The sequence below is a fragment of the Myotis brandtii genome, unplaced genomic scaffold, assembly GCF_000412655.1.
Source record: "Myotis brandtii unplaced genomic scaffold, ASM41265v1 scaffold17, whole genome shotgun sequence".
In the NCBI taxonomy this organism is placed as follows: Eukaryota; Metazoa; Chordata; class Mammalia; order Chiroptera; family Vespertilionidae; genus Myotis; species Myotis brandtii.
The window spans coordinates 7,092,600-7,109,024 of record NW_005356259.1 but is presented as its reverse complement, the minus strand read 5'-3'; the positions used below and the strand labels follow the sequence as shown (position 1 = coordinate 7,109,024).

General features: G+C 56.2%; 1 protein-coding gene across 1 annotated transcript in view; it reads right to left on the bottom strand.

The window, feature by feature from the left end:
• CRHR2 (corticotropin releasing hormone receptor 2) overlaps nucleotides 1-16,425 on the bottom strand; it is a 30,626-nt gene continuing 14,201 nt past the window's right edge. Inside the window, exons 4-13 of the mRNA XM_005862945.2 lie at nucleotides 11,405-11,490; nucleotides 10,053-10,162; nucleotides 9,624-9,741; nucleotides 8,850-9,003; nucleotides 8,281-8,341; nucleotides 6,859-6,931; nucleotides 2,641-2,726; nucleotides 2,384-2,522; nucleotides 2,038-2,079; nucleotides 1-1,806 (exon numbers count right to left, since the gene is read on the bottom strand). Coding sequence (XP_005863007.1) covers nucleotides 1,672-1,806; nucleotides 2,038-2,079; nucleotides 2,384-2,522; nucleotides 2,641-2,726; nucleotides 6,859-6,931; nucleotides 8,281-8,341; nucleotides 8,850-9,003; nucleotides 9,624-9,741; nucleotides 10,053-10,162; nucleotides 11,405-11,490 — 1,004 coding nt within the window. The 3' untranslated portion in view covers nucleotides 1-1,671. The remainder of the gene's footprint in view (nucleotides 1,807-2,037; nucleotides 2,080-2,383; nucleotides 2,523-2,640; nucleotides 2,727-6,858; nucleotides 6,932-8,280; nucleotides 8,342-8,849; nucleotides 9,004-9,623; nucleotides 9,742-10,052; nucleotides 10,163-11,404; nucleotides 11,491-16,425) is intronic.

Here is a 16,425-nt window from a genome sequence, read left to right as displayed (position 1 = left end):
TATGGTGAGGTGAGCAGTAAAAGACTTTCAACCATAAAAATACTTCATTTGTATAAAATCCCACAGGGAAAGGAATGGACGGGGATACAAGTTCAGAGAGGAAAGGAACCGTGTAAACTCTCCACCTGCAAAGAGCAGCGATTGTAATTTTTTTTTTGACAGATGAGGGGAGGTATTTAATCACTGCTGTACTTGGAGTCTGTATGCTTTTTAAAAATATTGTGGCAGTTTTATTTTAACACGCAAATATTTGCCCAATCCCAGAAATCACATCTCTCACAAGTTTTAAAATCTAGGTAAAAAATATTAGACATCAACTTAAAAATGCAAGACAAGATAGATACAATTTTGAAAATTGGGCTGTAGGGCGGGGGCGCATACCAAGAGCAAAAGCCCCTTTGAACCCTGGCCCGATGGCTCCTCCTGCCCCTGGGCTCCTGGCCCCTCCTGCAGGGCAGCGGGGAGCCAGGACCAGGGGGAAACTGCCTGGGGTTGTTGCTCATGGAGACCACAGGCCTTGTCAGCCTGTCCCTCCAGATTCCAGAACCTGGGCCTCTGAGACAGGCCGGCGTACAGGCCGGGGTGTGCAGGCGAGCTGCACGGTACCTCTGTCTGTGCTGAATTCGACTGCCTGTGGTTGGGGAGGAGGGGCAGATATTGTCTTGGGGGAATGATAAGGGTCAGACCTGCGGTGCAGGGGTCAGAGAGAACTGGCCCAGGCCAGCGCCAGTCGGCAAGGAGGGCGGACCCAACCCAGCACCCCTGGCCCCAGCACCCCTTTGGCTGCCTGGTCCCCTGCACCTGTGGGGGCTGTTTCCACAGAGACATGGTTTATTCCACAGAGAGCAGATGTGGCTTCAGAAGGGGAGGCTCCGGTGGAGGCTGGGGAGTTAGCTCCGGTCACTAAAGATGTACTTCAGTTTCTGCTATTTCTACCCCTCGTCCCTGCCTGTACCCCCCACCCCCACCCCCGGCTTCTCTCTGTTTTGTCCTGCCCTATGTACCTTATTGGCCTAAGTGTGGCTGTCCTGGCCCTGTCTTCCTCTCCCCCTTCCCCTCCTCAAGCCCTTGAATCTATGGAGGAGGCTGAGGTCTCCCAGAAAGGAGTCCGCCTTCTTCAGGAAGCCCCGGGGCAGGGGTGGTGTAGACCAGGCTTTCGAGGCGAGGGGCCCTGGGATCAAGCCCTCCAAACGAATCCTTTACTCCCCCCGACTGCAGAGGGCGCCCCTGAGTGTGGAGGCGGCAGGCAGGGAGCAGGGCCAACCGCCTCCGGCTGCTGGCAGGAAGGCCCACACCACGAGGGGGGCAGGGGCCCAGGCCCACAGGAAGGAGCTGTGGGACTTGGGCAGGTCCTTCTGGCCCTGGGCCTCAGTCTCCTCATCGGTGAGCGGGGCTTCCATGAGGATCTCTGTGAGGCTGGTGTCACAAATGCCTGCGGGCCCGCCCCCCACCGCCTTGCTCTCGTCGGGGTTCCTGCGACTTCTCCTCTCCGCTCCGACCCGGCTGGCCCTGGTCCCGCGGAGCCCCCTGGGCTGCACAGGCTGGAGAGCTGGTCTCTCCCTCCCTCCCTCCGTCCCCATCTGGGCTTCGGGTAAGCACGGGCGGTGGAGGAGGACGGGGAAGCTGTTCCGACTGACCCGGGAGTGACAGGAGAGTGGGTGACACGCGGGGTCATACAGCGGCCGTCTGCTTCATGCTGTGGAAGCTGATCCGAGTGGGCGAGGTGGGGATGGACATGGCCCCTGGGACTCGGAGGGAGTGATGGTCCCGCCACCGGTGCCACCTCTTCTTCACGGCTGCGCGCACCTGCGGTGGAGGCACAGACTCAGCTGTTCCTGGCTGCATACTTGACGTTTACGCTGCTGGGATCCCTCAGGCAGCCCTCCTGTCCCCCCCAAGGCTGGGCGGTTTTCCAGGCCCTCCCCTCTTCCCCACTGTGGAGCTGAGCAGAGCCAGGGACCCGGCAGGCCCGAGGGGCTGGGCAGCTCTGTGGGAACCGCCTGGAGTGGATGTGAGGTCCCCAGCCCGGCCTCATACCTCTCCGTTTAAGAAGCAGTAGAAGACAGACACAAAGAAGCCCTGGAAAGGAAGGAGGGTGGTCAGGGGTCTGCGTGGGCATCGCCCGGCCTGGAGGGGGCCAGGGGGCCGGGGAACACTCTGACCCAGGACCCCAGAGGCTCAGAGCTGGGGCCACCCCTCCTGGTGCAGGTGTGACAGAGCAGGTGCTGGACTAGCAGTAGGTGCCAGCTGGGCGCCCAGACCCCGTCGGAGGGGGGGGGGCCCACCTGGGCTCTGGGGTGGGGTTCAGTGTATGCACACTTATATTTGAGTGTGTACCCAAGTGACCCACATGTGCACCTGTCCCGTGTGTGTGACCGCCCACCTGGAATGACTGCAGGAAGGAGTTGAAGTAGATGAACACGACATTCGACAGCTCGTCCTCCTTCCCGGGGTTGACCAAGAAGAGCATGTAGGTGGTGCCCAGAAGCGGCAGGAGCACCAGGGTGGCCTTCACCGCCTTCCTGGGGGAGGGGGGAACACTGCGGGTGGAGCCTCACTGGGGCAGAGGCAGGTGCAGGGCCCACCTGGCAGGGGGGGGGGGGGGGGGGGGGGGGGCGCGGTAAGGCACCCGTCACTTACCTGTACTGGATCGTCTCTGACGTGGTGGATGCTCGTAGTTTTGTCATTAGGATCCTGACGATGTTGAACAGAAACACAAAGTTGATCTGGAGGAGGGAGTCAGAGAGGGGAAGGGGGACCATGAGGTGGTTCGCGCTGAGAGCAGCCACCTACCCTGTAACCCACGGCGAGCCCGAATTCCATGCGCACGCACGGCACGCACATCACCCCAGCCCCCAGCCCCGGCCTGGGAACCCAAAGCCTCTGCTCCTCTCTTGGGGGACAGGCAGGCGCCCCCTTCTGCTCAGCTGCCTGTCACCTGAGGGCTCCCGGAGGGGAAGCCACCCCAGGCAGCAGATGAGGGCGCAGAGGCCACGCCTCCTGAGGCCTGAGTCCACAGTCCTCACCCCGCTCTGCCCAAGCCCCTCCCCCTCTCTGCTGCGGGGGGCAGGGTCCCCCCTTACTACCATGGGTCTCCTGGAGAAAGACCGCTTCCTGGTGGGCAGGGGGAGAGAGCCTCTTACTGAGGACAGCCCTGCCTAGGGCAGCAGACGGGCCGGCTGGGGTGACGGTAACTGGGTGCCGCAGGACTGATGACTCCACCCTCCATCCCCTGTGCCGGTAAAGTCCAGAGCCTCCGCAGACCCGCGCAGTCAATGAAGATGAACGAGCTGTGGGCCCACGGGGAGGCTCTGGAAGGGCCTCATTGGTCTTCATTCTGAGCTGTGTCAGCATCCGTGCCCACGGCGCCCGCCTCTCCCCGGGCCCCTGCCTGGCTCCTGCGGGCCTGTGGGCTGCAGGTGTCTGTTAAACCTCATGGGCTCACATGTGTGGTGTGTGTGTGTGTGTGGCTGTGCTGCCCCCCACACACTCCTGGCAAGGCTGCGGGTCTGTTCTCTGTGCTGTGTGAGGGTGTGAGGGTGTGTATGGGGGGACATGGTGTGTCTGTTGTTTTTTATCTTCATTTGTCTCCAAGTGTAAGCAGACAAGAAAGGGAGTGTGTGTGTGGGCCTGACACTAGCAATCCCTTTCAACATGCACACGCACACACACACGTACGCACACACACACACTCACACACACACACGCACACACACACACTCACACACACACTCACACTCACATACATACTCATATACTCTTCCCAGGTCTCAGTCCTGAGACTCCGACGCACACACACACGTACGCACACACACACACTCACACTCACATACATACTCACACACTCTTCCCAGGTCTCAGTCCTGAGACTCCACCACTCCTTAAACCCTCCTAAGTTCCAGATCCTGGCTGGGGGACACAGGCAGACATCACGGGACAGAGATTCCTGTGGCCTCTGGATGACCCCTAAATTTGAGGTGCTCTGGGGACCTGAAGGGCTCAGGCTCCTCGGCCATAGCCTGCGGCTCTCATGCCCTCAGCGGCACGGCCTGGTGAGCCCAGGATCAGGGTGGGCTGGGAAGCCTTCAGCCAGGGCTTCCCATGGCCTGCTGAGCCCTGGTTCTCCTCAAGGGTCATCCAGGTTATAGCTCCCGGGTTTCTGCATTAACCTGAACACATAGGTCAATCCCAGTGTCCTCACATAAGTGAGACAAACTATTTGACCTTCCTGATTCTGACTTCTCTTAGAGTAGAGGCTGTTGGAATCAAGATATATTTCCATTTCTGCCGTATTTCCCTGCATTTAATCTTATTTACTCATCATCCGTCTACCTGCTAACCAATTCATTCAATTATCCACCCACTCTTACCCATCCACTCACCTACCCACTCAACTACCCACCCACCCACAAATCCACCCAACTAGCTACTCAGCAAGCATTCACCACTTTATCTAGCCATTCACCCATTTATTTAATGGGTGACATAATATATGTCCACCCCACCCATCACCCACCCCTTCATCCCATCCATAAGCATCGCTGAGCTCCTCCTGGCTACAGGGCCCTGTTCCCGGTTCCGAGGAAGAGCAGGAGCGGGGTCTAGTGTGGACAGTCTGGAAGACAAGGCCCTCTCCCCTCTGATGCTGCCCTCCATCCCCCCCTCTCAGCCTGGGTCTGTGCAGCCGGAAGCCACTCTGCCTTCATGAGCTTGGTTCCCAGCCTCCCCCTTTACAACATCTGCACCACCTCACCCACCAGGCACCTTTCTTCCGCCTGCAGGGAGTCTCTGACCCCCCAGTCCACAACACGGTGCTCTCCATTCTTGAACCCCACTCTTCCCCCTGTCAAATCCAAGCTCTTCAGTGAGCACCGGCCACTGCACTCTAATCTTGTCCAGCCTGGATTTCTTGTTTCATTCATTCATTCATTCATTCATTCATGCATTCATTCAGTGAGGGCCATGTGCCTGACTCTGAGCTGGGCACTGATGAGAGGAAGTGGACTTGGCTCTCGGTCTGGGGTGAGGGGTGCATTGCATTTTCCTTAAGTGGTCAGAAAGGCCTGGAGAAATGGCATGTGAACTGAGAAAGGGGGGAGTGTTCCCGGCAGAGAAAGGGCCAGGGAGGAAGCCCTGGGTGGGGGAGGTGGGCTGGATGGCGGCCAGTGTGGCTGAGGTGAGGCAGAGGAATCAGGACACAAGTCCAGGAGGGCGGTAGAAATAGCTGGGAACCCAAAGCACGAGATTCCTTCCTGCAGGGCCCTCTCCGCTCGGGGTGGGGCAGGGGCCCCAAGCACATCCTACAGAGACGACGGCACAGGTGGTGGGGGACCAGCCCCAGAGTCTCCGCTCAGCTAGCAGTTAGTGGTGACCTTGGGCAGGCCGTTCCCTCTCTCAGTGTTTTCATCTGTGAAATGGGAAGCATGCTCCCTACTTCTTCCAGACACTGGGGAATGTGGGGTTTGGACATAACAAGGATGGAGCTTCTGGAAGGGCTAACCCTGGGCACCTGGAAGCCCTGATGGTGCAAATAGCTGGGTGTGGGCTGGGTCCAAAGGGAAGGACACGAAAAATGCCCTGGAGGAGAGGGTGAAACCAGGAAGCGGACATGGAGAGAAAGCTGGTTGAGTCTTGTCTCCCTTTCTCCATTCATTTCCTCACCACTGTCCCCCCTGCTGGCACCAGGGGCTCGCTCCCCACTATCGTTGGTGCCCCAGCCAGGCCAGCCTTCCTTGGCTGGGTCCCAGGATCGTCACAAGGCCTGTCCTCCAGGAGGGCTCTCGGCAGCTGGCCGGGAGGGACTGGGTCTCATGGGGTTTCCATTCAACGAGTGAGGGACTCATGGCAGCGGGGACGCCAAGGACCATCCTCCCCCACTCACTGCTGACCGGACTGGCTTTGCCTCTGAAATAACAGAGCCCTGATGGTGCGATTTCAGGCCGTGGGTGAGAAACCTTCTTGGTCATCTCCAGTGCACATACATCAAGGACACTCCCAAGACGGGGGTCAAATGAATCCCGGGAAAAGTCACATAAAAAAGAGAGTAAGGCAATAAAAGAGATAAACAGCAATCGCCCTCACGGTAGACCAAGGAGGCCTTCAATAGGCACCTGCTGTGTGCAAGGGGCGGATGGATGCCGCTCTCTCAGTTCCCAGGAGCGTGTGGCCCTTTAAGGAAGCTGGTACCGACAGGAGCCTGAAATTACCGAGCCTGAAATAAGTCTTACATAAATGCCAATTTCTTATGGGGCCTTTCTGTGCGTTTCTCTTCTTTATGTGTGATATATAATGGGTTCGTTTTTGCAGAATGCAGCCCCTCCTTAAACTCCACCTTAATTAAAGCTCGTTGTGGATTACAGACGGGTGGCAATTGTACCACAGACTCAAAAACATTTGGCAAAGGGCAGGGAGCTGAACTAGGAACAATTGCTCATTACGCTTCATTCTGGTACCAGGGCTCCAGGCTGAGGCTGGGCTGGGCCCCCAGGGGGCTGCTGGGGGAGGACAGGGGTATAGGTCCGGGCTGAACAGAAGCCTGCACACCCTCCTCTTGCCACCACTGCCCCCTTGCCTGGCTGGCTCAGCGTTTACCTGGCACGAATGTCACATGTGCGAGGGCACTAGCCATCAGCCAGTCAGACCCATTCTCTGCCCAGAGGAAGAGCCCAGTGCCAGGGAGGGGAGGGGAGGGGCTGCATGGACACGGAGCGAGGGGAGAGCGTGCTGGGAAGGGAGGTGTCAGGAAGCCGGTGGCGTGGACGGAGTGTGTGCAGGGGAAGACGTCGCTCCCTCATGTCTCTGCTGGGTGGGTCCTCAGCTGCTCCCCTGGTCCCCAGCCCCGTCCCAGTGTCTACCTACCAGGAGCACGAGGATGATGGGGCCCTGGAAGATGTAGTCCAGTAGGTCGCCCGGCTCCTTCCCAAACCAGCACCTGCAAAGGTGGGGGCTGTCAGTGACCTGCTGAGCTGCAGCTGGGGGACCACCGCAGACTCAGGCCCAGGGGCCTCCAGCGTGACCCTTCCTGAGACCCATTCTCCAGGGCTGTACCTTCCCCAGAAGCAGGGTGGATGGTCCCAGCCCCACTGACCACCGTGCTCACCCGGCTGCCTTTTGTGTTGCTTAGAGGTTCTCCCCAGCCAGTCTGAGGGCGGCCTGAATCGTCGTCTCCTCCTTCCCTTCTTCTTCCTCCTCCTCCTTCTCACTCCCTCACCCCTTCTAGATTGCTGGGCCCAGGGCCCATGACGGAGAGCTGGGCTGCCCCCCGACTGGTCTTGGGTCCAGCCGCCTGTGCCCCCTGTTCATGCATTGCTGAGAGCCCGCTGCTCCGGGTGCCAGGCACTCCGCTGCACAAAACAGCAGGAGCCTTCTCCTGCCCAGAGCCTGCCTTCCTCCCAGCCGAGCCCCATTCACCCTGCGGAGGGAGGCTGCTGCCGCCAGGGGCGCGGTTGCTCTCTAGGGAGAATGGAGGATGAAGCTTCGGAGTCTGGGCCTGGGGGACCTCCTCGGGGACCTCCTCCTGGACCTGGAGAAGGGCCCATGCTTATGTCCCCACCCCCTCAGAGGGCATCCGGTACACCTGGCTCAGACAGGCGTCTCCCCAGCTGCCCCCCAGCACCAGGGTTTCTGGTCTCTGCTCGAATACCCCCTGTGACGGGAGAGTCACTCTTCCGCACAATGATGAGAGCTGCCCCTTTGTTCTGGGGTAGCTTTTATCATATGAGTGCTTCCAAATGCCGAGTTCCTGGACTGCGCCCCATTCCTGCCCCCACCCTCAAGTCCCCTCTGCTCTCTCCAGCCTCAGAGATGCCCTGGAGACTTGTGTACAGACACTGACGGCCCCCTGTCCTCTCTCCTCTCAGCTGGTGGTGCCGGCTTCCCAGCCGCTCCCTGTGGGACCCGTGACCAGGTTGTCATCATCGGCGCCGAGGCTTCGTACGGCAGAGGCTCTGATGCAGGTAAGTCCCAGGACACGCCGCAGCCCCGGGGTCTGTGAGAGGCTCCCTGGCCTCCTCCATGTCCCCCAGTTCTGAGGAGGAGGCCTCCCCAAAGGCCAAAGGGCGCTTAAAGGAGCCAGCAATCCTAACTCAGTTCAACCAAGTTGACCTAACGCCGACCACATGAGCGCCTCTGGGTGCCCGGGCTGCATTTTTTCCATCTAAGGATGCGGAAAAGCCGCTCTGTCCCGTGTGGCTGCCACACCTCCCTACAGCTTGGCGGAGCCCACAGCTGCCCCGTCCGAACACCCCTGACCCTGACCCATGGCTGGCCTGTCCGACTCACTGTTTGTTCTCATAGTAGAGCTTGGCCAGGGCCCAGGCGATGATGATGGGGCAGGGGATGCCTGGAAAAGAGACAGACATGGCTGTAGTGGTCAGACAGGTGGACAGGGTCAGTTCTCTTATAGAACACAGGATGGGGGGACCAGAAGGGGCCTGAGATCATGTTTCCAATCCTCTACTGCAGACCCCCCATGACCAAGGGCCTGTCCCTAGACCCAGTCCCGGCCCCTCCCCCACCCTCAGCCGTCCCCTTCAGGCAGGCCAGAGAGAGGAGGGGACTGGGTTTTCTGAGAGAGAAGCGTCGCTGGCGGCTTCTAGTCCAGAGTCAGAGACCAAGGCCTTGGATCTGCCACTCCAGGCGGGAGACAGGTCCCTGTGTGGGAGGCGCTTTGGAGGGACTATTTGCTTCCTCCTGGCCTGTCTGGAGGGGGCTGGCTGCGCTGGGGACCGTCCTGGGGATGGTGGGCAGGGCTGTGGTTCTGTCCTTGGACCCAAGATGAAGAGAGGTGACCTTGAGGGTAGCACCCCCTCCCCGCTTGGCCCTGCCACCCCACCCCCGGGGACCCTCACACCATCCGATGAAGAGGAAGAGCCACTTGCGCAGGCGCTCGGTGGAGTAGGTCATGACGATGGCCGTGTGCAGGTAGCAGCCCTCTACGAACATCCAGAAGAAGTTTGTCACCAAGAAGTAGTTGAAGACGGTGGTGATGCAGCGGCACCAGACCTGCACGGGCAGGCGGCGGTCAGGGCTGCGGGCCGGCCCGTGTGTGTGGCCGGGGCGCTGGTGGAGGGCCGGTCATTTTAGTGGTTCGTGGGCATGGCATTGAACACCCTCCAATCCCACGCTGGGTGGACTAGCCTTCGTCATTTCTCTCTCACTGTTTCAGACTGAGTGAACGCACCGTCTCCCCGCGCGGGTGTGTCTGACTTCCGCCAAGGTTCCTAATTCCCCCTTTTAACCAAGAAAGAGGGGCTGGCTCCAAGCGTCCTGCAGGCCGAGGCTAGAAGGGCGTCACTGTTGTGTTGCCATGGTGCTATTTTCTGGGGGGTCACTTTTAACCCATAAGTCACACTGGTTTCCATTGAGGGATGGAAGGTGAACTTTCATGTAGGAAAGTGATTTCACGTAAAGTGATTCGATTGAAAGAAAATCATTACATAAATAACAGTACGGGGTCGATGAAGGTGGGCGGAGTCATGGAGGGGCGTCTCCCGTCTCTGGTTTTGGGAGAATGAGGTTTGGTTGCTGCTCTTTGTCCCCCCAGCAGAGGAGAATCTGTCCCTTTCCCTCTGAGCTGGGCTCCCCCCACCCCTGGGCCCAGCCCCAACCGGTTGCCCAATGACCTCATTGCTCTCGTGCACTTCGGGGTCGATGAGCTGCAGCAGGAACCACGTGGCGTTCCGCAGGATAAAGGTGCCGATCAGGTTCCAGTGAATCACATTCCGAAGACAGCGAATGCTCCTGCAGGAGGCCCAGGTCAGGGGTGAGCCAGGGTCAGGGGTCAGCTAGGACTGAGCCTCAGGAGGCCAGGTAGAGACAGCCTGGCATGAGGGCAGGGTTGTACCAGGAGCCAAATTCCCGCTGTGGAGGCCATGGTCGGGCCTCTCACTGCCAGCCTCCCCATGGCATCCATGTGCCTGCCAGGCACGCCTCCCCCACATGCCCTCCGTCTGCTGGCTCCAGGGCCCCTGGGGCGGAGGTGATTGTCTGGGACAGGCGAAGGGGGTGTTGCGGGAGGAGGACAGGGAGAAATCAGGGGAGGGGTGACTCACCGCAGGACGAGGAAAAGCAGGAAAGCGGCCATGAGGGCTGCCATGGAAACGCAGTGGCCCAGGTAGTTGACCATGTGGGCCATGTAGTAGTGCAGTTCATACTTCCACTGCTGGACAGACAGACAGACAGACGGGCAAACGGAGCACTCCAGTGATGGCCACCCTGTATGTCCTGACCCGGGAGGGCAGAAGGGCTCCTCCATGCAGCTCCCTGCATTTGGTTTGCCACTGGGTGGCTCTTGGTAGAAATGGCTGCGGTCAGGCCTCCCGACATGCAATTTTGGAGCAGATTTGGACATAGTGTATGCTGAGACGTGCCAGAGGTGCAGGCAGATTTTATTTTCTTTTTAATTCTGGATTGTGTTTAATCTCAGCTCAGACCCCAGCCGGCTGAGCAACTGAGGGTGAGTTGATTCAAATCTCTGGGCCTCAGTTTGAACCCTGTACAATGGGTCCAACCAGCCACCCTGCCTCAGAAGCAGTGACTGATGGGAGGTCTGAGGGCTGCCCTGGGATCAGTCTGCCCTTGGGTGAAGCCATGGGAGGGGCAGGTGTGTTGTCTGCAGCGTGCTCAAGAACAATATCAGAATCAAATAAAAGCCATTGTGCTTTCTATTATCCCCAGGCTGGCAATTCTAGGCAGAGGCGGGGATGAAGGACTCCTTCCTGCCCCAGGAGGCTTCTCCCAGCCCCACTTGGTTTGCCACCCTCAGCGGGGCCGTGAGCGGAGGTGAGCACAGAGGCCGGAGCAAACCTCTCTCCTTTAGGACCATCCCGCTTGCCACTCCTGTGACCCTCACTGCAGTGTCCCTTGGCTCACATGTTGAAGAATCACTTTCCCAGGCTAGACAAATGGTCTCCCAGCCCCCTGAGGACTGTGTTGGGTGAATGAGGAGGGGCCTGGAGGCGGACGCATCCCTTTGGGTCAGAACTGAAGCGTAGCTTTAAAGGGGAGGTGGCTGGCCTTGCAGGCAGCAGGGAACTCTGTTTCAGAGCAAGAGGGGCTAGTGGGCTCTGAGCAGGACCCAGCTTCCTACAGGACTGCCCTTCTGGGGACTGCACTCATTTCCACGTGGAGTCAGAGTCAGAGTGCCACCTGGGGAAACTGAGGCCCAGAGGAGGAAGGACATCACACAGCCTGTGAGGTGTTGGGGCACTGGCTACAGAGTCATTCCCTTCTTGTGTCATGTGCCACCCTTCTCTACCTCATCACAGTGTCACTGAACACAGAGGGGGGGGGGATGTGGGGCAGGGATAAGAGGTGAAAAATGGAGTGGTTGGGAGACAGGCCTGGTTCTGCCACCCTGGGGATCCTGTGAGTCTATCAGGGTCAGGGCAGGGGGGCCACTCACCTTGTCCTCCAAAATGGGCACACACTGCGAGTAGTTGAGCCGTGAGGCCCAGGTCCCATTCTCCAGGCACTCTCGGTAGATATTTCCTACAAAAGATGCCAACCACCAAGAGGCAAGTCACTTCCCTCCTCAGGAACTCTCCCTGGCTCCCTGGTTCCCCCAGGATAAGGCCCATACTTCTCCGCTCCCCTAGGGCAGGAAACACAACACGCACCTACAAGTTCATCTGAAAGTCATGTGTGTGAAAACTGCACACAAGACTTAACTACATACGGCAGCTAAGAGGCATGAATAATAACCCAATTTCAGTATAGTCTTAGACTAGTTCGAACACTTCCTTTAATTTTGTTTGAAACTGAACCCAATTGTAAGCCCTGAGATGTGGGTGAAGATTCACTGCTTTCAGCCAAATGATTTCCATTCTTAACTCAATCATGTTTTGCTTAAATGGTCCATACTTTTCCTAACAGTATCAGTGCTTTCATTGTAATAACAGCTACCACTGACATAGCAGGTGTTTGCCACATATCAAGTCCTCTCTGCTTTCTAGCTGCTGTCCAGTCTCCACAGCAACCCCGTGAAAGAGATACTAACATTAATCCATTTCACGGAGAGGAAACTGAGGCACAAAGAGATTGGGCTGCCTGCCAGATACAAGAATGAGAAGAGGATTCAGACACAGGAGGTCAGGCTTCAGGCTTGATGTTCATAACCTCTAGGCTACTGACACATAGGAATGAGGGACATTTGGGGAGACAGGTCCATTCTGCTGACCTTGAGCCCCGGCTGCCTGGGTGGCCCCCACGTGATGTCTCTCAATGTTTGAGCCTCTGTTAAAGTTGGAAGGTGATGTGTGAAAACACATTTCAGAACCTCAATGTCTGATGTACAAAAGTGCAGGTTTTATCCAAGGGAAATGTATGAAAGTCAAAGAATGTTTGACAATTTGCATACTAGCCTTTTATTATATAGGATATACAATATAAAGCGAATGAAGATAAACAGCACATAGAACACAGGTGCAGAGCTAGAGGGGGACTTAGATCGATTTTGGAAGCAGTGAATTCTGAAATAATTAAGTTACATAAAAAACCCACTTCCGTCGAGCTGACAGTGAGTAAAAAGCAATGGAATTATTAAGGAGCACTTGCTGAGAGCAGAAACAATGGTAGAGATTCTATTAGCTTAAATGTTTTTTAATTTGGTGCTCTGAGCATACAGATTTTTCAAATTCAGCATGGTTACTGGCCTCTTCCTGCCCCTGGGCCCTGCCAGCGTGAGGCTGCATCTGGCAGGACTCTTGCCCTGGAGTAGTCCCCAGGCCAATGCTGGTCTGACACTGATTCCAACCCCAATGTGAGGACACCATGGCACCCAATTCCTCTTAGGTTTTCTCCCTCCTCAGAGGACCTTGGCTAGGTCCCTTCCCTCTTGGCCTCAGTTTCCCCTCTCAGAAACAGTAATCTAAATTTCTGATTTACTACAGAAAGGTTGTGTGTTAAGAGAATCTGATGCAAAGGGTCAGAGATGTCGCTGAACTAAAGGACAGAGTGTAGGGTGAAGCCAAAAGGACCCCTGTCAAGGTATCTTAGGAGGGCAGGTCCTTTTGTAAAATAAACCCCTGTCCCTCTCAACAGGCCTGTATGAGGTCAGACAGACCCTGATTCTAGCTATGGTTCAAAGAGAAAAGTTTATCTTATGGGAATGTATTCATAGATGTTACCTGGCTTTCTTGACATTCATTGCTAAGCCCTTTCCTCCAGGAAGGCCTCCTTGATTGCTCCCATCTCGCAGCTCTTTCTCTCTTAAGATTCCCCACACACAGTTCCAACAATCTGAGCCTCACACTTCTGGCCCTTGCTCATGATCTGGCCTGAGTTGATCAGTGTGGGACTCCCTGAGGGTAGGCCCCAGAGTACTCATTTCCATAGTATGGTATCTCAGCTGGTACTGATCACAGAAAGGCTTATGGATGGCAGAGGGTCAGGATAGAGATGCTGCAAATCTGAGACCTTCCTGCTCCCTCATGTCAATGCCGCTGGGGTACCAAGTTCTGTGAATTCTTTTATTTTTTGGGGTCCACCCCCCTTCTGTCCATCCCACCACTCTCTCTATAGTCATCTTACCTAGACTGGGACAACAGCCTCCTATCCTGCATCCCTGCTTTTTCGCTCACCCCTTGACTTTCTCTATCCTTTACCCCAACTGTTAGAGTGACCATATTGTTTTATGCTTAAAAGCCACAGGCAATTTTTATTGCTCTTGAGAATAAAGCCCAACATTCTCAGTGTGATATCCAAGGTCCTGGACACTCATGCCCAGCCTAACTTTCCTGACCCAACCCCAGCAGCCTCCCCGGCAGCTGACATTTGCACTAGCAGGCAGGGCCCACACTATCTCTCTGCTGAACCAGTCCCTGAAACACCCTCCTCACGCTTACCCACTGCCCACTAGCAAACTCCTATCTTCTAAACCCCAGCTCAAATGCCGTCTCCTGGAGGCTCCTTTAACATCTGAGATATTCATACTCTCTTCTCTTTTTTAAACACCTCCTCTATGCCTTCCAGTCCTTAAAACATGGGCTTTCACACTCTATAGCCCTTGAACCACAGCAACACGTCCATGTCATATCACAATTCAATACAGACACACACACACACCCTGCGTTACTGAATTCAGCTCCACAAAGTGAAATTTATCTTAACTACAGTCATATTTTTCTTTATATTCTATTCCAATGAATTCTGTGTATTTTATGTACAAATGCTGGTCGTGACCCCACTAAATTGACTTCATAATCCACTGTTGTGTTACAACCTGTTGTGTGACAAACAGACACCTCTTTTCGAGCATTTGCCATGAATCACTGCACATCATCTCACTGGACTTGATCCTACTCTTTGCTACTGAAGTGGAGCTCCCTGGGGACAGACCAGTAGGCACAGACAGACTGTACTGGAGTCATCGGATCCCCCTCAGGAGACTGTGTCGAATTGACTCAGGTTGGCCGAAACCTTGGGAAGCAGAGTCTGAGATGTGGGATGTGGTAGCAGGAGGGGGTTTCCCTCAGAAGCCCAGGCATGCCTGGGAATGAGGTTCTGTCTCATTGGGTACCAGGGGACTGGCAGACAGATGTCCCCAGCTCTTCAGGGGAGCTGGCTAATGAGGATTCTGAGCCCTCAGGCACAGCCTGGGACAGGAGAGTGACAGACAGGGAAGAGTCTCCTCTGGGAGCCACAGGAAGATGGGCACGGAAAGTCCTAGGACAGGTGGCCAGGCCAGAATCTCGGGGATGGATGCAGTGAGGTGGATGTCCGTTACCACAGCAACACAGGTGCCCCTGCCAAAGATCGATGCCGATGGTGTGCAGTGTGGCCCGCCAGGGGCATTAGGGTCTGAATGATGTGGGCAGGGTGTTCTCCTCCAGGGCTCTGTGGCTGGGAAGCCTGGACCCCCTCCCCAGCAACGTGCTAGGACTCTGCACCACAGTGGCCCTGGCCTGTTGAAAGGGCTCTCCTCCTTTCAGATGCTGACAGTGTAATAGGAGTGCCTGGTTCAGGCAGTCACCTGAGTGGTCCAGGTGCCTGGCTGGGAAAAGATGGGGGCCTATATTCTAGCTGTGGTTTTGTCTCTGGCTGGCTAAGTCCCTGCCTTCTTGGCCTCAGTTTCCCCTCTCAGAAGCAGTAAGGCAAATTTCTTCTCCAGGATGGTATTGGCATCACAGGTGGGTCAAGTATTTGTTGTGGGGGCCTTCTCAAGATGCTAAGAGCCAGTAGTAACCATGAGTCACTGTGATAATCCCAAACATCCCTACATCACTTTCAAGGGTCCACTAGGTTGGCACTGCTACCTCTGTTATTCTAACTGGCAAAGCATAGGAGATAGGCCATAGAAGACAGGGACAATTTTCGTGGTAGTTATGGGGATAGAGTGCAAGAGGCAGGTTGGGCATGGGAAGTGAGAAGGACTGTGGTGGAGGGTCGGTAATGTGGTCATCGTATAATGACAAGGAGGAAGGTGGGAAGGACCAGAAGCAACACTTATTGAAGGAATGAGGTCACTGGGCAGGACAAGAATGTTCAGCACCATGGACAGCGGGGGCAAACCCATTCCTCGCTATCTATGCAGGTGCCCCTACCTTGGAGAGATCCTAGAACCCAGCACTCTCATCCTGCCTTCAGCCCATGGCCCTGGGCACAGCCCAAGAAGGCTACACGAATTCATGTCCCTCCTGAAGACCAAGCTTCAGCCCTAGATCCTCCAGATGCTCTCAAGACTGCTCCAGCCCACCTGAGGGTTCAATTGCTACCTCTCCTAGTGCATGCTGGTCGGGATTTCCCAGCTAGCCTAAGGAGGCAAGGTCTAGGTCACCCTCTCCTCTGGTCCTTTCCGAAGGGCGACATAGAGCTGAGTACACAGGGGCTCAGGATGGACCGAGGTGATGCTGTTGCCTAGGTGACTGGGTAGCCCTGAATGAGGATGAGAGGCTTGGAGTGGGCCAAGGGGACAGTCTGCCACTCAGGCCTCACCAAGCTGCATGGCAAATGCAGAAGCTGCGGTCACACACGCGGGGAGCATTTGGGTCTCATACGCATGTCACAGGTAGGTTGAGCCCTGTTTCCAGAACTGCTGACACTGCAAGTCCAACCCCACCTGGGGTAGGGGTGTCCGTCTACAATAGCAAACCTTTGGCCAGTATCCTCCAGATTCAGGGCAAGAAATCCTTGACTGTCCCCAGAAAAGCACGTTGGAAACAGAGCCAGCAGGTGTCTCCTTGGGAATTTAAGAGGGGGCGGCAACTTGTCCCTTACTGGTCTAAAGGGGCCCAAAGAGGGAGAGTGACATGTCCAGGATCCCTAGCAATGAACAGGCAGAACTAGATCTCTCTCCTGGGACACACTTTCTCATGGGAGACCCTGGAGCTGGCGTTTCTGGAAGCAAGAGGCTCTCTCTTGCTACACCAGGTCCCAGAAGACGCAGTCAGCTGTGCCCTCTGCCATGGCTATCTGGGACCCTCCTTG